At 44.2% G+C, this 25,982-nt stretch overlaps 1 protein-coding gene across 7 annotated transcripts in view; it reads left to right on the top strand.

Annotated features, from left to right (window-relative positions):
- LOC133387313 (receptor-type tyrosine-protein phosphatase V-like) overlaps positions 1-25,982 on the top strand; it is a 79,088-nt gene that overhangs the window by 26,113 nt on the left and 26,993 nt on the right. For 6 of the 7 annotated variants that reach the window (XM_061631839.1, XM_061631841.1, XM_061631842.1 and 3 more), the window contains exons 10-24: positions 1,837-2,106; positions 2,569-2,841; positions 4,336-4,608; positions 5,557-5,829; positions 7,968-8,240; positions 10,629-10,910; positions 11,831-11,965; positions 12,062-12,272; positions 12,791-12,858; positions 13,257-13,389; positions 14,562-14,609; positions 15,442-15,535; positions 17,103-17,193; positions 18,062-18,138; positions 24,767-24,901. In XM_061631839.1, coding sequence (XP_061487823.1) covers positions 1,837-2,106; positions 2,569-2,841; positions 4,336-4,608; positions 5,557-5,829; positions 7,968-8,240; positions 10,629-10,910; positions 11,831-11,965; positions 12,062-12,272; positions 12,791-12,858; positions 13,257-13,389; positions 14,562-14,609; positions 15,442-15,535; positions 17,103-17,193; positions 18,062-18,138; positions 24,767-24,901 — 2,636 coding nt within the window. The remainder of the gene's footprint in view (positions 1-1,836; positions 2,107-2,568; positions 2,842-4,335; positions 4,609-5,556; positions 5,830-7,967; positions 8,241-10,628; positions 10,911-11,830; positions 11,966-12,061; positions 12,273-12,790; positions 12,859-13,256; positions 13,390-14,561; positions 14,610-15,441; positions 15,536-17,102; positions 17,194-18,061; positions 18,139-24,766; positions 24,902-25,982) is intronic. The other variant, XM_061631840.1, reaches the window with a different exon arrangement.

The following is a 25,982-nucleotide window of genomic DNA, read 5'->3' as shown; positions in this document are numbered from 1 at the left end:
GTTTCCTTAAGCCTTTTCTCTCAGTCCATACATTCTGGCCCAGTTTGTACATAACTCCTCCTGGGCTCCTGCTGGGAGGAAGGGTGGGATATAAATCAAATAATAACGCTAACCCAAACCATGGCGTACTACAAGCAAATAAATGTGCAGGTACCTGGATCAAAGATTGCGGTTGAAGTGCTCCTCCCTCAGTCCTGCTGTGCTGTGTTCAGGACTAAGCCATGGTTTGGCTACATGTTACATCTGAACCTAGGTTTGTGGTTTGTCACCCCCAGACAAACCAGGTGTGGTAAACTAAGAACAAACCTTGGTTACAGCTCATGGTTTGCCTGGAGCAAGGCAGACTAGGAGTCTGAGTTCAGATGGCTTAGCCTTGGGTAGCCTGACAGCAGCAGGATGCAGGGAAGAGCACTGGGGCCATGATCTTTGGTCCAGGACTAATGGCACAGAGCAGGGGTCTCCAAGCACTTTCGGCTCAAGGACACATTTGGAAATCTAAGAAACTATTGTGAGCACAACAAAATACCCATTTCACAGAAGAAAAACTGCTCAAAAACACCCTTCAAATACAACAGGCACAATAGTCAGTCACCCCCAAAACAAACAAAACAGGGAGGATCAGGATTTCTTAGCAAGTGCCAAAGGGTGTGTGTGGAATGCCAAGCACAGAGTCTGGGCAAAATCATACAGATTGTAAATGTCCCTTATGTCCCCTTCAACCTTGCTTGTAGTGAGTTTATCAAATGTAATGAATGCTAAGCCAAAAATCATGGTTTATTGCTTCCACTCGGACTAGAGTAGGAGCAAAGCTGGAGCTATCTGCACATTTGTGGTAACCACCAACTATGGTTTACTGTGGGCCTTTGCCTCCCTATACTTTCACACTCGCACCGGTTGAATTATCATCAGATGCAATGAGAAGACATTTCTTTATTTAATCTGTCCTCAGCAGGTTTCCTTATTGACACCACATGTAATCCCTTTCTTCTAATCTGATTTCTTTCCCAATGCTCCCTAAACCCCTACCTACTTTCTGGGCATTTTCTTTGTGATGTTGTGTTATGTTTAAAAAGTTGTGTGGTTGTTTACATTCATATACAGCCTTTTTGCCAAAACTCTCATTGTGGTTTACAGTCTAAAATAATGGTGTGCAGTCTGAAAGACCAGGAAAAGGGCGAAGCAGAAGGAAGCAAATTTAGGTACCAAGGCTTGTATCCCATTAAGACAGTCATATTCAGAATAGGTCAACTGAAATCAATGATGTTCAGTTAGTCAAGCCTAGTGATTTCAGTCGATCTCCTCTGAGTATGACTTAATTAGGTACAACCCCAACTCTTTCCTAGTGTGACATAATGGCCAACGCCGACAGAGACAGTTCTGGAAGCGGAGGAGCCAAATGGACATTGGTTCCAGCCAAGCCTCTTGCCTCATTAGAGTTGTTATTGCTGTTGCCCCTTGTTCTTGTTCCTTTTTATTCTGATGTTTTATTTATTCATTTTATTTATAAAAATATTTGCACTCAACTATTTTGTTGTGAACCACTTTGATGTTTTTAACATGTCAAAAAAAACAGTGTTGCAGTGATAGTTCACATCTCCGGTTCTTGAGTTTCCTGTTAGTTGTTAAGAACTGATAGGCCTACTTGTTGCTGCTTTCTTCCTGTATTTATTGTGTGGCCCCTATGTAAATCTCAAAGGACTTAAATAAACAGGCTTTGTTAAAGAAATGTTGCCAGGAGTTAGACAACACTGAAATCAATGAGACTGCTGCCCCCTGAGCCATGGTTGTGTTGTGTCAATAATTCCTTCCTGAAGCTCCTTGTGATTCTCCTTCTAGTGCCCTTGATACCTCTTGCCCTGCTGGTGACTAGTCATGGCTCCTCGAGGTTAACTGTGCAGTGGAAGGCCCCAGTTGGTCAGAGAGACAGCTACATGGTCTCTGTGTCCGAAGATGGTGCCACAGCTACCAGAAGTCACTTGGCTGTGGAGAAAACCAGCACTAATCTCACGATAGAGGGGCTAACCCCAGGTACATGCTACTTCATTGCAGTGTGGTCATTGGCTGGACCCTACAGCTCTGCCTCCCGAAACAGCACAGCCTGCACAGGTAAGGCCAGGACTGGGTTGGGTTGCCCATCCAGAGGGTATTCCATCTTGGATGACAGTTCCTCTAGGAGCAATAACCAAGCTCTGGAGAAAACTGCAGTTGATTGTTCAGCTGATGCTAGTGTGCAGTGTCATGGAGTTATATTTGGATGCACTCTGATCCAAAAGGCTCAGGCAGGTTTTGATGACAGTGTACCCTCCTACTGGAATGACTGTGCTGAATGTCTTGCAGCATGAGTCAGCTGCTAGATGTGCAGGTACTACTAGACCTATTCACACTCTGTGTTGCTTTCATGCAGCTGTTGCATGGTCTGCCTTTCTCTTCAGAGCTGGGCTTGTGACCACCAGAAGGTGACTACTACTCTTGTTGTATCACTGTGTGATGTAAGGTGGGATTGCTGTGGCATGGCAATCAAACAAAGGTCATATGTTTCTGAATGTACCCTCTTCTCTTTTCCTGAAGCCCCTGCTGCTCCTGTGAACCTGACCTTGAGAAACCCTGGCAACTCTTCTGTGCTTTACACATCCTGGGGAGAGCCTCCAGGAGGCAAGGACCACTACCGGATGGTCCTGTACAGCCTAGTGCCTCCAGGCATGGAGAGAGTTCATGTTGTGAGGCCAGGCACTCAGGACTTCCTCTGGACAGGTCTGCCATCAGGGAGCCAGTTTGCTGTGCAGATCATCACAGTGAAGGGTCAAGCTGAGGCCCCCTCTACCATCGCTGTTGAGTGGACATGTGAGTTGGACAGACTAGATCTTATCCTGATTGAGCCTAAGGTCTAGAAATGTATCTGTGACCTTTGACATGCAGCCTGTTTGTGTCCACAGTGGCTCTTTCTGGCCATCTCTCCTCTTTCCTCCTGGTCTAGAGCTCAGCTGAAATTTCTCAGAAGACGCTTTCTTTTTTCTAAGGAAAGTTCTGAGGTTTTTCTGTTCTCATATCCTTAGAAAAAGAAGGCTGGTTGTTTGGTTTCCCCCCTCAGAATTTTCTCCAAATATTCTCTACCAGCTTTTTTGGGGTGGGTGGTGGTGGTGGTGGCCAGGCTTGGAGAAGCAGCAGCAAAAGCAGCAGCAGCATGATACAAACAAAAACCTTGGGGGGGGGAGATGTTGTGCTTCTACCATTGCTAATTTCCACTCCCTCTGGAGAAATGTGATTAAATCGTCCCCCAAATTTATCTTTTCACTCATAAGGTGGAGAATTTTGAGAGGCCATTTGCACTCAGCTCTGCCTGCGTCTGCCCTGACCCTATAGTTCCCTCTATCTGATTACCCACTTTCCTACCCCCTTCCTGGTTCCCACCTTCTGGAAGTTCACTGGATAAAATAGAAGGCTATTTCCTCATTACTAGCCTTGACTGTGCCTGGACCATCTTGTGTCTTTAGAGGGAAGGAAATGTGGGAGGACTGGGGAAGTGGAAAGGCTTGATCTTCTGTGCACCTGTGACTCACATAGGCGCAGACCCTGACACACACATGCCCTTCTTATGCATCCTCAAGGAGACGGACATTGGCACACACACACCAACACATCGCTACACATTTATTCTTATACATGAACATATGCAGACATCTTCCCAGCACATGACCAGTTGCATGCACAGAGATTTCTCTAGAAAGCCCAAGGTGGTTGCAGGAGTTATAAGTAAGATCAGTTCTGTGTAGGAAGGCAGACTGCATCAGGTCCTTCAAAGTTTTTTGGTCTTTTGGATGGATCAATTTCTTGGTGGTGGCCCCCAAATTATGGAATGATCTCCCTGATGAAGTGCGCCTGGCACCAACACTGTTATCTTTTCAGTGCCAGGTCAAGACTTTCCTCTTCTCCCAGGCATTTTAGCATGTGTTTTTAAATTGTTTTTTTAAAAAGTGTTTTTAAATTTGTATATTTGTTTTTAATGTTTTTAATTGTTGTAAACTGCCCAGAGAGCTTCAGCTATGGGGCGGTCTACAAATGTTGTAGTAGTAGTAGTAATAATAATAATAAATTTTGAGACAGAAAAAGAAACCGTATTAAGTTAGGCTGGGCTGGACCAGCCTCCCCCCCCCCCCACCTGGTCCGCTTCTCTCCCAGTCTGGACTTTTAGTGATAGGTAAGTTCTTCCTGCAAGCTATGTTGTGTAGAGCCCATTGTATAATTATGATATTTCCATATGTTGCAGCTACCATATGCAGCCAATTCCTTCAGTCACCACTCTTCATTTTCTCATGCAATTTCTTAACTATCTCACAGCTCCTCTGCCTGCTGCCTCTGTGCAAATCTGGAATGAAAGGCGCCCAGACAGGCTGAGTGTGGCTTGGGCATCAGCCTCTGGTAGAGTGGATGGCTATGAGTTGAACTTGTATCGCTCAGGATCTGGTACCACAGCAGCACAAGCATCTTTGGGGATAGATGCCGCCAATTTTACCTTCTCAGGCCTGACACCAGGAGCCAATTACTTGTTTGAGATCGTCTCAAAGGCAGGACCCTATAGGAGTACAGCAGGGAATGTCAGTGACTGGACAAGTAAGTAGCTCAGGCTGGCAACTGCCATTTGAATCTGAATGTCAGTTTCCCTGTTGGAAAGAAAGAATTAGCAAAGCATCCTTTCAGTCCAGTCCAAACAGAGTGTTGCAGCCAGCTGTAAAAGAAAGCAGCACACCTCGGAATGAAGACAGAGAACACTAGTTGTGTAGTAGCAAATTCAGACATGCAAGGCCCCTTCATGACAGTCACAACCATGCCTCCTCACCCTTTTTTTTTTTTGCTGCCGGATTGAAGATGAGATCTTTATTAATGCCTTCTCCAACAACACAGATGTCCCTAGGAGCCAATAAGCATGAAAGGGGAGAGTGTTAGCTACTAAAGAGAGTCTTCTCAGTGGCTGACTCACCTCCTTTCACTCTGATTGGCTCCAATCAGCAAGAAAGGACAAGAAAGCTTATTAGATGACTCTTCTCAGTAGCTAACACACTTCTCTTTCATGCTGATTGGCTCGTAGTGGACCTGCTCCCAAAAAACTAAGGGGTCTAAGACACCTCCCTAAGACCCCGGACAACTATGCCCCTGCAGTGCATGAGAAATAGAACTAACTGTTCTAGTTCACAATCTAACGTTTCAGCGGGGAAAGGACTGAGGGAGGGAATAGGAATGAATATGACATGATAACAAATGGCATTACACATGGGGTGGGTTAGTTGGTGGGTGAGTGAGAATTCTGTCTACAAAAAGGATTTTGAGCAGGGATGGTGCCAGGTTTGAGCTTTCAGCGCCCTTCATAGTACTTGGCCTTTCTTCATAGCTGGTAGAATCCATTGTTCAAAAGACACAAATTCGTGCATATTTTCTCATTGACATAATTTGTTTCAGATGCAGACTTCAGCTTGTAGGGCAGAGTATATGCAGGCCTCTGCTATAAAAAGCTGGAGATGCGCATGACTTCTATTTTCTCTCCTACTATGATTGTCTTCTCAGGTCCTCTACCTCCTCACCTGGTGCATCTGTCAAACAAAGGGCACACTGACAAGCTGAATGCTGCCTGGGTATCCACTGGGGGAGAACAAGATGGCTATATACTGACACTGTATTATGCTGGATCAGGCACTGTGGCATCTAAGACATCTGTCAAGGAGGATATTACTAATTTCACCTTCATAGGCCTGAACCCAGGAACAAAATACTTGCTAGAAGTTGCTTCGGTGGCAGGACCCTACCGGATATCTGCAGAGAATGTCAGTGACTGGACATGTGAGTATGACTCTCTTCATGCTCTTCTGTGTTTGTCTACACAGAGAGTTTATATACGAGTAAATTGAAATTGCTGGAGTTAAGGAACCTGCACATTTCCTAAATGAGCATCAATTTCAGGCTGAGACCAGCTTCTTCCCAGGTAGTTTGTCTGGGCAGCTCTTAAGCCAAAGTATACATATCTCTAAGGAAGTTGCCTTAGACTGAGCTATTGGTCCATCTTGCTCAGTACTGTCTATACCAGCCTTTCCCAACTAGTGGGCCACCAGATGTTGTTGGACCACAACTCCCATCAGCCTCAGCCAGCATTGCCAATGGTCAGGAAAGATGGGAATTGTGATCCAACAACATCTGGTGGCCCACTAGTTGGGAAAGGTTGGTCTATACTGACTGTCAGCTTCTCTCCAGGGTTTCAGACAGGTGCCTTTTTGACGCCTACCTAGAGATGCTAGGGGCTGAACTGAGACCTTTTCCATGCAAACACCCATGGGCAACTGTGTGTGTGGGGGGGAAGAGCGACATTCCCTCGCAGATGAGCCATAATTCCCAGATCCTCAGCTTCCATTTGAAAAAGATGTTTCTAGCATTTGTAGAATCTGAGATATGAGGCAAACATGCAGGCACTATTCTCCTCATTTGTTTTGTGAGAATCTAGCCTCTTCCTCCATTTCAGTGTTTTTTTGGTCAATGAATGTAGCAATGGCTATCATTTAGGAAAGAAGATCTAGCCAATTACACACACAAAAGGAAACGCCTATTGTCTAAGCTCTTGGTTTGTTATTAAGCCTTTTATGCTGGTCTTCCCTGGTAGAGATGTGATTGCTGCCCCATAGAAAACAGCTATCCAGAATTTTTGTGTGGTTGTAACTGGGGAATAATGAGCCAACTCAGAATCAAAAGACAGCAGGAAAGACAGGAGTTCATGGTTTCTTTAACCCAGGCCTTATTTCATACAAAAAAATCTGGTTTTGTTCTGAGTCTGTAAACATTTTCAAAATTACTCCACTAATGCCAATACAGATAAGGGGCGTGTACGCCCGCAGCCTTTGAAACACTCATGGGCTGTTTTTCCGCAGAGCGCTTTTGCAGTTGTACACACCTTCCCACCATAAAATGCCAGCTGCTGTCTGTGCCATCTGTACACATTGATGGGCTGGTTTACCAACTAGGGCGCATTGATCGTCTCTACTCCCCCTCTTCAATTAGTGTTTCTAGGCCCCTAAGTGGTGCTGGAAACGACCTAATGCCCTGCTGAGGCTGCGCATGCATAGTTCAACCAAGCTTTTTTTATTATTATTTTTCACAGAACCTGGGAACACAGGAAGCTTCCTTATACAGAGTCAGACCCTTGGCCCATCTAGCTCAGTATGGTCTACACTGACTGACAGCAGTTGTCCAGGGTTTCAGGCAGGGAGTCTCTCCCGGCCCCACCTGGAGATGCTGGGGATTGAACCTGGGACCTTCTGCTTGCAAGGCAGGTGCTCTACCACTGAGCTATGGCCCCTTCCCATAGCTCTTTCAAAAGACAGGATATGGAAAAAGAGAGAGCCTGGAAACTGGGTGTATTGATATACTGATATACAGCATGGTCCCTGCTTTTCCATCTCTTGAGTGATATGCTTGAACATACCATACTTGCAGTGGCTGTCCTTGAAACGTTTCTTGCCACCAAATATCAAGAAGATTGAGGAATTCTTGTGTTTTCCAAGAAATGCTTCATCCCTTCCAATTTACCAGTATGCCACTGTTAATGGCAGCCCTCTAGACTAACTCTCTCTGTGTGAATTCTCCCCAGACCTAAAGCAGGCAGCTCTGTAGTTCTACCATCTTATCAGGAGGTCCATTCCACACATCCTTTAGAAAGTGGACCTTTAGTGTCTTTTCAGCACCTACTGAAGACCTTCCTCTTTCAACAAGCCTTTTAAGCAGAGATCTTATCCCAATCTGTGTCTGTGTTGGCATTGCTTTTGAAGATGTTTTAAAAGATGTTTTGTTCTAATATGTTGTTTTTAAGATGTTTTAGAGGGCTTTTAGTGTTTTTTCTTGCCGCCCTGGTCTCCTTCTGGGAGGGAGGGTGGAATATAAATTTTAATAAATAAATATAGCTCACCCTCTCTTGTATTGTTTTTATACTGTAGACCCTTTGGTTCCTGGGAAACTCTCCATCAAGGCTGAGAAGAGAAACCAGGCACAGTCTGTGTCCTGGGCAGAACCCCTCAGCAAGCCAGAGCTCTGCCAGCTGCAGCTGTGGCATTCGGGCAACAGCACTATGCTACAGAACCACACTTTAACCCAGTGGCAGGTCCAACATGTTTTTCAGAGACTGGTTTCAGGGAGAAATTACTCCGTATCTCTCAGCTGCATTGCTGGCCCATATAAGAGCAGCTCCAAGATGGTGGCAATGCCAGTAGGTAGGTATTCCCATTAGTCCTCTGGGAAAAGAGCGTGGCAGGAAGTTGCACCTGCTTCCTCTTTCATTGATAGTGGTAACGTCTTGAGAACTATGTGTGCATGTGAAATATTCTCTTACTTTTCTCAGGATTCTGTCAAGAACAGTGGTTCCCAAACTTCTTTCCCCACGGACCACTTGAAAATCTCTAATGGTCTTGGCAGACCACTTAATGATTTTTCTTCCTGTTGAAGCAATTGTAATGCACTATGCTAGATGCTATATAATTTTTAATTGTATTTTTATTGCTTATTTCTTATATTGTATTTTATGGTATTGTAATTTGCATTCCATTGAATTCAGATTGTAATACAATAACATACAATATAAGAAATAAAATAAACAATAAAAATATAAGTAAAACTCAATATGAATATTTAATGCAATCATGCCATGGACCGCCTGTCAGAGCTTGGAAAAGTTACTTTTTTGAACTACAGCTCCCATCAGCCTAATCCAGTGGCCATGTTGCCTAGGGCTGATGGGAGTTGTAGTTCAAAAAAAGTAACTTTTCCAAGCTCTGCCACTGGTGGTCCTTGGACAACCATTTGGGAACCCCTGGTCTAGAAGGATAGCATGGAAGCAGTCTCAGAAGCAAATAAACCAAACAAACACATTTATATTCTCCATCTTTGAGATTGCTCACTGCTTTTCCTTCAGTATGTTTAGGCTCAACATGCTCCCAGAGCCCCAGAACCCTCTATCATTCACTGAGTGGTTTTGGGGAGTCCTTTATTCCTCCAGGAGAAATTCCAGGACTCGTCTCATCATAAAGCACCCACACATACCAAGTTTTGTGTTGGGCTGCTTCTTTTTAGTTACAGAAGTCCTCACAATTCACTCCGCTTATCAGTTTAAGTAAATTGCCCACTTGCTTTATGGGTCTGGCATGCTACAGAGTCCTACTAAGCCTTCAAGGTCAGTTGCTTTCTGTCATGTGTTAAATCTTGCTCTGCCTCCCGCTAGCTGCACCCTCCTCCTATATGCCAGTGAAGGAGGACAGAGCATGTGCACCCCTCAGCTGGTGTCTGCTCACACCATCAATATGACAGTTTTACAGAGGGTCTAGTACAGGAGTATACAGTCAGCGTAGCAATACAAAAATAACAAAACAACACAGTATCACTCATTTTTCATTTACAAAAGCCTCAATATTCAATAACTCCTCTTTCAATATCAGCAGGAAGGTGTGTTTCCTGCAGTTACTGTCCCATGGAACTCTCATCCATGTATTATTCACCAGTAAAGCCACAGAAACACACATTCTCTTCTATTCTTCAAAGCAGCAGCACAAAGAGAAGTAGATGGGAAAGCAGAAGGAAACATAATTTTAAGAAATAAAAACACACAGAAATTGATAGAACAAACCTAGAAATTATAATGGCCCTTATTCATTAATATTTCCTTTACCTGAGACAAATTGTTCAGGGTATAAAATTCCGTTCTTCCCTGCTAGGCCTGATCACCACTGCAACAACTGTGAGCAGAAGAGCTACCGCCTTCTATAATTACATGTTGTGGGGAGGGGAATCTATTTCAGCTATTGGCCATTGTTTCACTATCCTATGATGCTGCCGTATGCTTTGAAACTCAGATCTGGAGCATCTTCATGTATTCACCTTCATGGTGACCCTATCCCCAGACTGTTGGTTTATTTACTTAATAGACTTATGTCCTGCCTTTTAAAAAGGAATGATTTCACAAGGCAGCACAACACAATTTATAAACTGAATAGGTAAACAGCAACAATATGAAAAAAGTATATAGTGTATACTGTAAAATACATAATTTAAAAACCAATCAATACCATTAAATTATCAGATAAATACTGGATATTTCTTTCAGCCAGTAGCTGGTCATAGTTAGGGTATCATATCTGAAGTCAGAAAAGAGGAGGAGGCTGGATCAAATGCTGACTACCAGCAACAAGGTTCACACCTAGGCAAAGGCCCATGGCTCTCTCCCTGTGCTTCCCACTGCTTCCAGAGAGAGCAAACTCCCACTGAATCATTTAAATCCCACAGAATCATGGATCATTGTCCACATCTTTTTCCCCCTCTTCAAATTCCTAGGTGCCAACAGAAAGTTCTAGGAGGTAGACCTACACAGGGCTGAGCGAACATTTCAAAACCCAGGGGCCAAAGTCAGATGTTTAGATGCCTGTACTACCTGGGATTTCTTGGGCTTATGTCTCCATTACAGAATTTGCTGTGAACAATACTGTCTGGACTAGCCAGCATTCTATCTGCCCTTTCCCATACCTGTATTGTAGAGCTCTATGACCGTCATAGAGACAGCCAAGCTTCGTACAGACTGTGCCTGCCCAATTCATTTCCTTTTGTCTCTCCAGAGCCCACACAGGTGAAGGACCTGCAGTGTCTGCCTGACACCACAAGTATTGTTCTAAACTGGACCATCCCTGAAGGTGATATTGAGTCTTATAAGCTGGCAGTGAAGAAGTTTCCAAGAGGAAGCCACCAGCAGTCTGTACTTCCTCTGGCTGTTTCCAGGGCTGACGTCACTCTGGAAGAACTGTCCTCAAACACCTCCTATCAAATCAATGTCAGTGCTGTGGGCAGAAATGGAATGATGGGCCCAGCTGTGACAGTAGTCTGCAACACATCTGTGGAAGGTGCATGCCTTCAGTCTTTCCATTTCCCCAAGACAGAAAGGAAGTAAGAGAGGACGTAGCTCAGTGGCAGAGCAACTACTTTGCATGCAGAAAGTCCCAGGTTCAATCCCTGGGATCCCAGATAGGGCTGGGAAAGGCCCTTGCCAGAAACTTTGGAAAGCTACTGCCAGTCAGTACAGACAATACTAGATGGACTGACTCAGTATCAGGCAGCTCCCTCTGAACCTATGTTGTTCGGGAGAATAATTCATCAGTCCAATTCATTGAAGGAAGGTGTGAACCCTGAAAGGAGGAATGTATGAGACTGAAAGCTGAAAGAGAATAAGAGGTTTGGTGACATACACAATTGCATGATAGATGTCATATTGCTGTGCTTAGCACAGTGGTGAAGAGTATGAGCTGCGAGCCAGAAAAGTTCTGCTTCAGGTCTCGCCTCAGCCATTAATTCACTACTGGCCTTTGACAAGCCAATCTTCTCCCAGTCCAAGTTGATTATTTGCTTGTTTGTTTGCCCCCTCTGAAGGCCTCCATCTTATAAAATAGAAAATCACAACATTGAATAAAAAGAGTTCACCATAAAAAACATTATAAAAATAGCAATGGGAATCATTAGCAATAAAATAGCAGTGAAAGCAGTAATATATTTTTATTTTATTTATTTATTTATTAAATTTATATACCGCCCGACTAGCAATAGCTAGTTGCATTCAACTCAGCATAATATCAGGTAATATAATTCAGCACCGGTTCAAACAGCATCAGCATAACGTAGTTTGAATCTCCAACAAAGGAATAATAATCCCAGCCCTTTCAGTGTTATTAAAATAAGGTATTTAAACTTTCTGTTGATAAGCACAAATCTGCAACACCACCTACTGGTGACGCCCTCATCGCTCTGACTTTCTGACTTTCAAATGCAGTTCATCCGCCTCCTGTGCGAGTGGACATCCCCCAGTTTGATGCCAGCTCCAGAGTCGTCATCTCCCCTGATATGTTCAGCGAGGAAAATGGCCTCATAGAATATTATGGGGTGGTTGTCACCACCAATGAGTCATGTAAGAGCCTGCAACCTCCATGGACTATATTATTGTGGGGGGATTCATGATGCCTCTGTGATCATAAAGTTCCAATGGTTCTCTCTGTGTCTCCAGTGCTGAGGCCTACCCAAGACATCATCTCCCGCACATGGTATGACCACTATTATGGGAAGGAAGACTCTTACTTGGCTTTGTTGGTGCCAAACCCATTTCATTTCAATGACAGCACCAGTCCCAAGGCCTGGCCAGTGACAGTGGGTGCAGAGGAATGCAGCCATTCTCGAGAGACCTGTAATGGGAAGCTGAAAGCAGATGCACAGTACAGGTAAGAATGTAAGAAATGCCTCGCTGGAACACTAAAAGTCCATCTGTTCCAGCATGGTGTCACGTTCATTGGTACTCAGCCAGACACCCTTGGGAAGCATACTGAACAGGTATGATGGAAACAGTTCTCCTGTTGTTTATCCCCAAGATTTACTAAGCAAAGATATACAGCAGTGTTTCCATCATCCCTGATCATTGGCCATTCTGTCTGGGGTGGATGGGAGCTGGAGCCAAAACATCTGGGATGCATTGCATGGTGGAAGGCTTGTAGACTGTCTCTGCAGGTGGAGGTGTAAAATAAAGCATGAGGAGAGTTCAGTGAACTAAGCTCATTCTTAGGCCTTATGAACTGTCACCGAACTGTTCCAGCTCAGCTCAGAAAGTGCTACAGGAATAAAAGGGGTTGGGGAAGAAGCATGTATGCTGCTGAACTCTTTGGGGGTGGGGGGAAGGTGGGATAAATATAATGAATGAATGGATAAATCAATGAATAAAATCCCCAGTTTTGTTCTGTTATAGGTTCAGCATTGCTGCATTCACCAGATACAGCCAGCGGGCTCCTAAAGTGTCATTCACAGCATTCTCAGGTGAAATATGCCTCTTCATCTGTCTCTTCATGTCTCTCAATTAATTAGGCCTTTAGCTTCTTAGTCAATTTCACTCGGGCCTTTTGACATCTCCCATGCATCATTTAAAATTATCAACAGTGCAATCCTCTGCATGTCTATTCAGAAATAAGCCCCACTGAATTCATTTGGACTCAGTTAAATTGTGCAGGCTTGCAGCCTCATTCATGATTGAATTAATGCATTAATCTTGATGCTTCTTAAACATCCAGTGAAGTCGTGGGTGGCAGGGATCCCTGGTATGTGCTGTATGTGTGTGAGATTTTCTATGTAAGGGATTTTCTCATGGCTGGCTAAACCTCTGGGGAGAAAGGAAGGTGCTTCATATGTACTGTGTTTTTCATTGTTTTTCTGTCCAGCAGCAGCAGATGGCTCAGCAGACTCTGCTGCTGCTTTATCTGCCCCAGTTGTGGCTGGGATCATTATGGGATTCCTCGTGACAGTTACAGCTATTGCTGGATGGGTTTACTGGAAGCACCTGAGAGCAAGGAGGTAAGGACAATTGCTGTTGAGGAAGGAACATGATGGGATGTAGCTGGGCTTCACCTTGCTTATCCCACCCCTCACTCCTGTTTTCCCTCCCACTGAACAATTATTTCTTCCTGAGCACTCATCCTTTTACTTTCAATAGGACTTGGAGCTCATCTACATGGGAACATTTCTTTGTAGGAAATACACTTCTTTTACCTTCCCTTTTCATTTGCATTGTCCGCAGTTCTTGCTCAAAGGTAGCTGCCAGTCACTTTTCCCCATTCACACAAGTAGGTAGTCCTCTGGGGAGGATTCGTCTCACTGTTTCCTTGTGGCCTAGCCCTCTAATTATACATTTCCACTCCCTCTAGTTGCTAAGGTGACCAAGCATGCTGAGTCTGTTCTACCAGCTGCAGTAGGTTCCTTTTAAAAGAACCCAGAAGTGTGAATATCTGTGTTTTTCCTGGTAGGATACAGCTGAAATGCAAATCTTTGTTTGAGCAGTGTTATGCTTTTGCACACAAGTTAGGGGGAAAAGAAAATAAAGGCACCATTTGCAGCAACATAAAAAAGGACAGCAGAATGGAGGACAGCAACTGGTAGTTGCTTGTCAGCCTACAGGAAATAAAATGTACAAAGGGAGGAGGAGGGAGTGTGGTGAAGAGAGGAATGGTTGATACATACACCTAAAAGCATTGGAGCAAAGCTTCTGTAAGCACCAGAGCAAGGGAGTGAAGACTTTTTTTCTTCCCTTTTTGTATTATCAGTGGATTGGGTTAGTACAGATTTACAGGGGGGAAACTGTGTGATAGCTTCTGTTTGCCAGTAACGTCATGCGAACCATGCAAATTTAAAAGAGATGTGAGTAGCACCAAACACGCACTAGTGTGTAGATGAGCCCTTGGTTAACACTAACAACAGTCTGCATCCCAGTCTGCATCTGTTAGAATTGCTTTTAATATGTTTTCTTTAATAATATGTTTTAACCTTTTTTTGTTTTGTTTTTAAAGATGTTTTTAACGCTTTTTAAAAATGTTTTACCATTGTTTTGTTTTAATGTATTTTAAGGTCTTATGATGTTTTAAAGTGTTTTTAGCATTTCTGTTTGCCACCCTGGGCTCCTGCTGGGAGGAAGGGTGGGATATAAATCAAATAATAAATAAATGAACAATCTGTATGTGTCCTCCTTTTAGAATGGAAAAAGGTCACTCCCCCCAAGAAATGGCCACATACAGCCTGAGGTGAGTGAAGTGCTTCTCATGTCTCTCTGCTCACTCATTGGCATCACCCACCACAGCACAGGCAACAAGGCAGACCTTTGGTTATGGAGGGAGTAGATGCAGATCTGGCCATTCCAATATGTCCTGGAGAAGAGGTGTTGTGACACCAGCCCTCATTCTCAGGGCTCATCACCTGGGATTTCAGCTTGCTTTAGACTGAGTTGGTTTTATTTCTCAGTTAGTCCCAGAAAATGAAACGGTGGGCACTTCCAGACTGTTGCTGGGTTTAGGTGGAATTCAAATTCAGGTTGCGTAATTCAAAAGATCAGACTTTTTGCAGTAAGGAAAGTGATGGGGAAAAAACTACACTGGAAAGTGCAGGATAACACTTGCTTTGACACAGTGTCATCTAATCTCCCCGCACCAAATAAAAATATAATACCCAACCCCATCTAATCTGGCAAACAAATCAAGATGGATGCTCAATAAACTGGTTATTTGGAAGTGCCCACAACATTCTCTTCTCTTCCCCTAATCCTCTTCTCCTGCAAGGGGATTCATGCAACGCCTGGAAACTGAAGTTTTGGTGAATTCCCAATTCAAGCAGTGGACTGACCTCCTTTGGCCACTATAACAATTGACAGTACTCCTGCTGATTTAGCTTCTATTACAAAGGAGTATTTTATGTTTGTAGTTTGGGACCTACTGGAAAGGAACTTTAATTTCACCTAGCTTGTTGTGCATGTATGTTGAATCATTCTCTGAGCATCTTCCTTCTACCTAAAGAAGAAGCCTTTCTCAACTCTGGCCCTGCTTTACTGCTCTCTCTCCAGTGTATTTTTATTTCTTGCAGAAATACCCACCGGCCAATCCCCATACAAAGTTTCAGACAATATTATGAGACAAGGGCAGCAAATTCCAATCATGGCTTCTTTCAGGACTTTGAGGTAATTGCCCTCTCTCTTTTTCTTGCTCATATTAAGTTCAGGCTGGCTGTGCGGCCCTGTTCAGACAGTGTCATTGTTTGCAGGCTGTAGAATTTTGCCAGTTTCTTGCTTTGTATGAGAGCTAAATTTCACTGCCTATCAAAGCCCAGCCAGGTAAGCAAGAAATGTTCCTCCTCTTCCGCCCAACTCAGCATAGCATTGGGCAGTGTACCCTTTCCCCTTCTTGTTACTTGGTGTCAATAGGTTAACCTAGAAGGAGTACTTCTCTGGCAACACCTCCTGGCTACTATACGTTTCATGTGTATATTATGCAGAGAGAAGGGAGGGTATGTTCATGGACCCCAACCATCAGTATAGCTTCAATTCTCAGTTTAAATGGCGGTCAGAAAAGAATTATTGAAAGTTTGGCTCAAGAACATGTTCAAGCAGGGTGGTTGCACCAGCATTATGGAAATTGGTTCACTGCTTAGATATTCTATATTAAGTGGTTTATACATTTTAAAGATAAAAATAAAATAAGTACGTAACTTTGTCAGGGAGGTTTGAAGCATGCAAAATATGAGCCTTGGAAGGTGGTCTCATGGCATCATCTGGTTGGCCCTAAAATTCCATATAGACCAGCTTAGCCTGAATCCTGGCTAAAAACATTCCTCCAACACCCAGTAGAAAAATAGGTACATGTGCTTTAAGTGAGAGAATTGCTTGTTATAGTGGGTAGTGAGTAAGAGGTGTGCGTATTTCCATAGTATCCATTTGCTGATACACCTCATTAAACAACAGGGGAGCCCTTAAATTCAAATGTACATTTCCCTGCAACGTTTATAATATTCAAATAGCACAGGTTATGGAAAGCAGTTCTCCTTGAACTGCTAATACGTCTTAGTTTCTCATTTGATCAGCTTCCATAGTTGAAAGTGTTTGTTTCAAAGGGAAGACTTACCTTTATCACGGGCAAAGCGGAATTTAGCTGCTCAGCCCCACTCTCTTGCCTCAGGGAACATCAGTGGGCTCAGCTGCCTTGCAGGTAGAAGCTAAAAAGCAACACCAGGAGAGGCCAAGGATGAGAGCAAGAAGTGTCACCTGAATAAGCCTGGCACCGTATTATTCTTTATGACGTATTTAATTTATATCCCACTCTTCCTCCTGCCTGAAGGAGCCCAGGGCAGCAAACACATCACAATAAAAGAACTCTTTAAAAAGCATTCTAAAAACAGTTAGAACATTATAAACAGTTAAAACATTCAACCAGTGATCTCAGGATTGCCAAGAATAGTGTCTTTCACCCATCAAATACCTGGGTAAACAGGAATGTTTTTCACTTCCTTCCAAAAGTAAATAGTGAGGGACACCCTGTTTTCTCTGGTCCTGATACCAGACTTGAATGTATGTGCTTTTTAATTATTGTGATAATCTTTTGTAAGCTGCGTTGAGAGCCTCTTGGGGCTATAACATGTAATACAAAAATTCTAAATAAAAAAAATCCATTTATCTTACTATAAGATTAGTGCATGGCTCAAACTGACTTTGGGTATCTTGCTGAGAAAGGTTCTCTCCTTCTGTCCTACAGGAGCTGAAGGAAGTAGGGAAAGAGCAGCCAAAAACAGAAGCTGAGCTTCCTGCCAGCACCTCCAAGAATCGGTATCCCCATGTTCTACCATGTAAGATCTGGACAGAATCATGTATAGCTAATGTGTCTCCTCTTCCTGGTAGGGTTATCCTGGCAAGCTCTCTTTTCTGGATGGTTCTGGGTATTCTACAGCTCCAAAAATATTGCCCTGTTAGCCATTTCCTGTCCCATGACAAGTAACAGAGCTGCAAGCTGGTAGGCTACAACTTCATATGCAATTTTTAACTACTGCTCCACTTCCTCATACTTTTGCCCTTTCCCCTGATTTATTCCAGCTCCTGAACAAGTCTGCTCTGCAGTAGGTCCCACTGTGTATGCATGCATGCATCTGCATGTGTCCAAAAGTGGATGTATGAGTGTGTGACTGCATGTATGTGTGTGCTGTATAACTGGTGAGTGTACATGTGTGGTGAGTGAATGTGTGTGTGATCTGTATGTGTATGTGTGCATGCACATGCGCATGCATTGATTATGCTCACCACTGGCACATGGCCCTCAGAGGCCAAGAAAGGTTACAGCCACCCCTGCCATAGCCATTACACCAAGGGTAACCAATATGGTTCTGTCCAGATGTTGTGGATTACAGCTCCCATAATCCCTGACCATTGGCTGATGAGGCTGATGACAGTTGCAGTCTGGAGGGTACCACATTGGTAAGCCCTGCACAAACTTTGCTGCCTTTCATGAATTTAGACGAGCCAGTGTGGCATAGTGGTTAAGAGTGTTGGACTACGACCTGAGAGACCAGGGTTTGAATTCCCACACAGCCATGAAGCTCACTGGGTGACCTTAGGCTAGTCACTGCCTCTCAGACTCAGAAGAAGGCACCAGCCACCACTGCTTTGTGTATAGCATGTAGTTCCTGTAACACTTCATTCCTAAATCTGATCTGATTGCAGATGATTACTCCCGAGTGAAACTGAGCTTGCTGGATGGGGAACCTCACTCTGACTACATCAATGCCAACTTTGTGCCAGTGAGTTCCTGCATTCTACCTTGGCCTTACCAGCACCTGCTGTTAAGTAGCATGATGTTAATGCACCCTAAGTAAGATTCCTTGCATGGGGCTTCACACATGAGTGAACCAGAATCCCAGGATCTTGACCATTAGAAAATTCTGGTTGGGCACAAGACGGTTGATTGGACTGGAAGTAAAGTAGATGGGATTAGCAGGGGAAATAGATGAAGACAGGGAACCTGATAATGAATAGGAGAGGAACTATCAGATACACAGCACAGGGAGACAAGATTTTATATGATGGTATGTTTGGTGTACATGTGGGTGCAGTCTCAGTCATTTTTTTATTATAACAATAATAAACAAAAACATAAATGAAAGAGAAGCATTAAAACTAAAATTAGAGCACAGCAGGTATATAATGTGGTACAAAATGCATCTGGAACAAAAGATGCTTATCATAATTGTATTATGTCACTGTCGTTGCATTCTTTGTGGTCTCTGTGGAATTACAAAAAATCTAGTATTTGTTTTCAGTACATAGGAAGATAATACCAAAATAGAAAAGGATAAAAGAGAAATAAAAGATGGAAAGGATGGGCCAGCTGAGGAAGGTGTCAGAGCATCAGTTCATAACTTGCATGTAGGTCTGAACATGCTCTGGAAGTTGGCCCAGAAGTAGCGACTTTTGCAGGTTATTTTTCTCAGTATAAATTTACTTTAGTCTGTTTCCAAATAAAAGCAGGCATAAGATTAAAAGAGAGGCCACAGATGTCTTTCAGCTGCAAGGTGAGCCTGGCTTCATAAGTGAAAGAAGTGCATGGAAGCAAATTAAATGCTTCAACCATCAGTCTTAGGACTTATCCACATCAGAGCCTAATTTCGTACTAAGGACGCTGCTTTTACCATCGTAATAGATTTTCAAGGTCTGCACCTCTTGCTCAATGGTAGCTTCCAATCCGCTGTTTTCCATTCACACAAGTAGGATCCTCTGGGAAGGGTTAGTGTCACTGTTTTCTTGTGGCCCCGTCCTCTAATTTTACAAGTTTACTCGCTCTGGTTGTTCGGGCTTCAAGGATGAAGCCCGGAGACTGCTCAGTGTGCAATTGACAAGGAACAATGAAACTGACTAGACCCCCGCTCCCCTTCTCGCAATGAAAGCATCTGGGGAAAAAGGCTGGGGGAGAAAGGGGGATTAGATACTCTGGAACTGAAGCCCATCGCTTGCAAATAATAAACCCACTTGATCAAAATACTAACATAGAGATAGGGTGGGAGGTTGTTGTTGTTTAAAGTGGCTCCCGCTGGACAAAGTTCTGTTGAAAACTATTAAATATTATTATGGAACAAAGTGGCGCTGTTGATGGGGGAGGGGGAGAGGTGCTATTGGGTTGGGTTTTCCCCCACACACCTGCTCCCTTCTGCTCAGGGCGGGCTCCAGGCATGCCGGGGCCCTTAGGCATCAGCTTGCCCTGGCTCCTGCTGTGTGTGCGTGTTTCTGTTCGTGCGCACATGTGCACGGGTCCCCCACCTACCTGTCTCCTGTCTTTTATTATTGCCATTAACCAAGATGGCGGCTGCGGTTTCCCTAAGGGGATGAAGCCTCCGACGCCATCTTTGTTGATGGCACACGTGCGTGCTACACGCGTGCATCTCTGCCATCAACTAAGATGGCAGCAGGGGCTTCAGTACTTTAGGGAAACCGCGGCCGCCATCTTCATAAAGGGCAATACTAAAAGTCAGGAGACAGGTAAGTAGGGGGCATGGAGGGGCTGTGGATCGCGGAAGGGGAGCGGAGGGGCTGCTGAGGACCCCCCTGTTACCCTGTAGCTCCAGGGGCCCTCGGGCCAGTGCCCCACCTGGCCGCCCTTTAGAACCGGCCCTGCTTCTGCTGCAGCTTCCCGTTATGAAATTACCAGTCAAGTCTAGGTGAGAAGCTCAGTAGCCTGGGACGGAGCCCCACAACAACGTGTTGAGCTCATTCAGCTTCTCCAGCCCTGGTGGCTAGGATTGATTTGCAAGCTGATCCTTCTGTTTTCTGAGTGATTTAGACTTTAATTTCTCCCCCCTCCCGACATTCTCTCTCCACCCCCCTTGCTTTTCCGGGGCTTACTTTGAAAATGGGAGAGAGCAGCGGAAGTTGCTCTTCAGCCCAGAGGAAATGAAATGAAAGAAGACAGGAGCAGGGAGTGGGCGTGGAGAGGGGAATGACTGACACATCTACCTAAGAGCATCAGAGCAAAGTGTCTGCACGGCCTAGAGATACAAAGTGGAGATGTTTTCTTCTTCCCTTTTTGTATTATATCAGGATTGGGTTAATACAGATTTAAAGGGGGAAACTGCATGATAGCTTCTGCTTGTCTGCAACGTCATGTGAACCATGCAAATTAAAAGAAGATGCAAGTAGCACCAGATACACAGTAAATCGCCATGTGGATAAGCCCTTAGCCCTTCCCCAAGCTTCAGGTGGGCTGTTGACTTTTTTATTTTTAAAAGCACCAGATAAAGATTCCTACAATTATGTGCCTTTTAATTTTTTTAAAAATAAAACTTTAAAAGTGCAAAACTGCTCTGATGATTGAAGTGGGGAAGGGGATGTTGTTATAGTAAAATGGCCGAGGCCAGCCAATCAGCACTTTATACAGCTAGCTTCTGCTTCAAACCTGTAGAGCTGTCTTTCCCAGAGCTTGATCCTAGACAGGAATAGATATGTTTGGATTTAATGGAGTGAGGGCTCTCCCTGAGCAGCCCCACTGCTCTAAAAATTTCATTTCTCTTTCCTCTTTCTCCTGCTATTTACAGCTGCATAATAAAGCACTTGGATGTATCCCTTATGCCCCTCTGGTGATTTATCCAGGTAATGGCTAAAAAAAGTCTTTATATGTGCACATGCAGTACTCATATTTGCGCACCCAAGCCTGTCTATGTGTACATGGTATGCATGTGGATTTGCACAGCAGTCATGTTTGCATGCCTGTGTAAGAACGCTGTGCTTAATTTGCACGTTAACCTTTAAGGTTAGAAAGCAAACCACCTTAGCACAAGGGCGTATGTGTCTCTTTTACAGGCTGCATTGGCTGAAAGTGTGTGGCCAGCTGGCCAGCCACTGTTGGAAGCACAGTACCGGAGGAGATGATTTTCCTGGTCCAGCAAGGCCATTTTGATATTTGTAAAAGTGTGAGCTTTCCCAGGCAGTAGCAGACAAGGCAGAGATGGCAGCTTCTCTTTTGCCAGACAGTTATTCGTGACATCTGGAGATGGGCTGTTAGATGGGGAGGACTAGAAAGCTGAGAGAGAAACTTAGGTGTGATGCTAAACATGTCACTTGTAGTTGCCTTTTTATTTTGTTTTGATTTTTGATATTAATACCAGGCACCTGGGGGTGGGCAGGGGATGGGGGCTAATGGCCAATGGGTGCCAATGGAGGCTTCTATCCTAGGCCAATAGCAGCTCCAAGTGATTTTTGTTGGAACAGTATAGAGGGAGGAAAGGCTTAAATGGCCTTTCCTGCCCACTGTCCAGATCCTGATCAGAGGCTCCACACCTGCTACTAACAGTAAAAACAAAAACAAAGCCCCTCATGCAACTGCATCGCATCTAGTTTGGCCTAAGAGAATTCTTTCTTGCAGTCCCAAGTCTGTAGGATCTTGAGGCTTACAGGGGAAGCAGGCAGTGTCCAATCAAAAGTCCAGTCAAAAGCAGACAGCAGATGAGAACAGGAGTTAGGACAACCTGCGAACAGCAGGTATTGTCTCTGCAGGGAACTAGAGTCAACTGGAGTCTGCCTCCTTGGAAGAGCTGGCTGGGTAGTTATAGGGCTCTTGCCTTAGTTTGTAGTCTTTGCCTTCTGCATGGTTAGAGAGGCAGAAGCACTACAGGGGCTTGTCCTCTGAGTTTGGTTTTAGCAGTTCTCCTTCCAAGGATTCCCTTTTGTCCTCATCCAGTTCCTCCACTGTGTGGGTTCTCAAATTGTGGGTCATGACACAGCGTTTCAGTGGTTCAACTAACCAACTTTTTGGGGGCTAACAAGAAAACTTCCAGACACAAGACCATTTATTTTATTTGTAAACACATTTCTATCCTGCCTTTCCATTCTAACCTAAACACCCAAGACATTGGATCAAAAAACAACAAAAAGTTTAAAATAAGACAAAAGATGGGTTAAAAACAGACAGGAGAAGCAGACAAAAATTTCCACCTGTGAAATAGCCAGGCTAATCAAACTGTGCTCAGAAGGCCTCCTGGAACAGAAACATCTTCATGTGATGTTAGAATAGCATCAGGGAGAAACCCAGACAGATCTCCTGAGGCAGAGACTTCCATAAACTTGAATCTGCTATGAGAAAAACCCCTTTCATCTGTTCCCACCAACTCTACCTCAGATGGTGGTGGCACAAGCAGAAGAACCTCCCCAGTTGACTTCAGAGGATCATATGTGAGAAGGAGATGGTCCTTTTAAATATCCTGGTCACAAACTGTTTAGGCAGGGTTTTAAATGTAATAGTGACTCCTTTGAATTGAGCCTAGAAACAGACTGTTAGCCAGTAAAGCTTAAACAACAAGAGAATCACATACTCCATAAAATCAGCTCCAGTCAGAACAGTCACTGCTGTGTTCTGTACCAACTGAAGTTTCTAAATGTTTTTCAAAAGAAACCTTATCACAGCGCACCTTTGCGTTGTCCAGTCATGATGTAACTAAGGCATGGGTGACCATAGGATGTTTGTCATCTCCAGAAATTGATGTAATTGGTATACTAGCCTAAATTAGGCAAAGGTATGCCTGGCCACACCCACCACCTGGAAATCCAGGAGAAAGGCCGTGTCAAGAAACACACTCAAACAGTGAAGCTGATTCTTTAAGAGCAGTGAAGCTCCATTCAAAAGAGACTGAACCCCTATCCTTGTTTCAGTAAATCAGGAACACTTCTGTCTTGCCTGAATTAAGTTTTAGTTTGTTGGCCCAGAGAGGTTCAATAAGACCAACTCTCCCTGTATAGCTTCTGGCACAGATCATACACCAAAGTGACTAGAGTGTTTTAATGCGTGAATTAGTTTGGGGGGGAAATTACCTATTGAATCTCAGGACAAGGATGGAGAAGAAGTAAGTTTCCTTACCCTGTGGTGTGAGACTTGGTATACTTGTTTGAGCCTGAATTGTTTAGGGCAGGGATGGGAGACCTATGGTCCTCCAGATATTGTTGGACTCTATCTCCCATCAGCCACAGCCAGCATAGCCAATGGTCAGAGATTATGGAAGTTTTTGTCCAACAATATCTGGAGGGCCACAGATTCCCTATCCCTGGTGCAGAGACGTATGCTGAAGGGATGCCTACTTCATTTCAGCTCTCTGTGACACATTGTAGCATGCATCATGATGTGGGTTGATTTATGTGTGTATTAATAGCATGGATATGGATTAGTGCATCAAAAATTGAATAACAGAGTGAGCTACCTTGTCTTCAGGTTTCTTCCAGCTCAATGAGGCTGCATTCTGTGAACTCATATTCCTTGAACAAATAGCACTGCATCTACTGTATTCTGCTGCTTGGGGATTGTGGGCTCATCTAGGAAAGCCAGTGGGCCTCTTCTCCACTCTGAAAGAACTCACAGAGCACACTAATCTAGGACTTCTGTAGCATTTTTAGAAAGAGCCATCTTTCCTCTTTCTTTGATAGTTTCCTATTTACTCTGTGTGTCCTGTCCTGTGTTGAATGTTGTAGTATTCTAGTATTTGAGCCTTTTAGGGTACAAGGCTACTCTGCAGATCTGGCAGCTGAGGGGCCTTAGAAAGTGGCATAAGTGTTGTTCCACCAATAGAGATGGAATTACCAGTGTGACACGTTGGCTGAACTTTCCCAGAATGCTGGTGGAAAGCTCCACTAGGGTCTCTGCGGTCCTGATGTCTAGTGAGCATAGGATTGCTCAGTTTGCCACATTTCTCCCCCATTATTAGAAGGGCTTAAAACTTGCTGTTTAAAAATAATGAAAAAGGGTGTGGTAAGAAATATACAACAGTACTCTTGGGGGATGGAGAATTAATTCTCCACAACTCTGAATGTAATCAATCAGAATCCATATAGCTAAACACTGGCCATTTACAATACATCCATCTGTTAATTGGTTACATGAAAAGTTAATTTTGTTATGTATATAAATAAGCATACAAGGTATAAATGAACGTCTTAACTAAACAGTTTACATATTTTGTGGGGGGTTTTTGGAGGGGCTGTTTGGAATGCTTTTGTGCTACACAGCAGCCTTGCCAACTGGCACCCTACAGAAGTTTTGGACTACAATCCCCATCAGCCCCAATCAGCCTATGCTGGCTGGAGCTGATAGGAGTTGAAGTTCAAAACATCTGGAGGGTGCCAGGTTGGCGAAGACTGCTATATAGAAATAGCAAACATCTGCAAGATGATAAGCACAACCATCAAATGTTAGTCCTGATTAAACACATGACATTTCTTTCAATAGGATTTGTTCGGCACTAATGTTTGCTGGATGCTCTGCTATATTTAGAAAAAAAATACAGTACAAAATACTGCTATATTTAGAAAAAAATACAGTACTTTACGCTTTTCCTGTTTATATGCATCCAAAAGGGGCATTATGCTATTGCTAATTCTGCTTCTCTGTTATTGCAGGGTTACAGCTCCCCACAGGAGTTCATTGCCACACAGGGGCCCTTGAAGAAAACTCTGGATGATTTCTGGCGGCTGGTCTGGGAGCAGCATATCTGCACCATTGTTATGTTGACTGTGGGCATGGAGAATGGACGAGTAGGTCTGATGGAAACTCATACTGTAGGGGTGGGAAACTTTTTTCAGCTTGAGGGCCATATTCCCTTCTAAGAAACCTTCCAGGGGCCACATGCCAATGGTGGGTGGGGCCAGAAGCAAAAGTGGATGGAGCAACAAATATGAATTTACTCTCGCATCTTATCTATCCTCCAACCAGGCAAGGAAGAAGCATTATCAGAGTTCAAGGGCACATTCAAGGCAAGAAAAAACACTAAATGAGAGTGCAAAGCACAGACAGTGGAGGGTGTAGCCTGGAGAGAAGGGGTGTAGCTAGAGAGGTGGTGTGGACTTGGGAGAGTCTCAAGAGCCAGACAGAGAGACCTGGAAGGCTACTTTCAGCCCCTAGCTTCAGGTTGTGCATCCCTGTCCTACTGTGTATGTCTGTGTATGTAGTTTTTCAGTAACAGGCATTGGGAGATCCTAGATGGATGTGCAGGGCAGAGACTTCTTTTCCTCTGTGTTCTCAGAGACCTGTTGCTTTAGATCTAATGGAATTCTGAGGGCCAAACCAGATATTAAATACAAATGTGTGTAACTTGCACCAGCCTTTTTGTTTGTTTGTGTTGTAAAGCAATATTGGTTGACTGTGATCTTGAGCAAAGGAGCTAGAGCCAGTGCCAGAGGGTGGCCAGGTTGAGGACTGGTTGATGGCCCCTGCAGCCCAGAGGGGCCCCTGAAGGGCCCCTCCTTAGGATGGGAGGGTGGCACTCCTGTTCCATGGTCCGCAACAGCATTGGTTCCTGCAACCTGACCCTGCTTTGGATTACAAATGGGGAGCCCCCAGGCACCTCCCCATACAGATAGTGCAAGCTTCAATAAGCCTGTACGCACGCCCCACCTACCTCTCGCATCAGTATGAATGCTGTGCATGTGCGTGCATGCCTGCCACCACCCAAGATTGCAGTGGGGGCTTTCCTAAGGGGCTAATGCCCCCGCCACCATCTTGGTTGATGGCAGGCATGCGTGCACATCATTCACATAACAAGAGACCTAGGTGGGGTGCGCTTATTAGTGGGCTTATTGGGTTGTTGGGCTGTGGCGCTGCGGCCCTGGGGCAGGC

This window comes from Rhineura floridana, chromosome 6, assembly GCF_030035675.1.
Source record: "Rhineura floridana isolate rRhiFlo1 chromosome 6, rRhiFlo1.hap2, whole genome shotgun sequence".
Lineage (NCBI taxonomy): Eukaryota > Metazoa > Chordata > Lepidosauria > Squamata > Rhineuridae > Rhineura > Rhineura floridana.
This window is presented reverse-complemented; position numbering and strand designations above follow the sequence as displayed.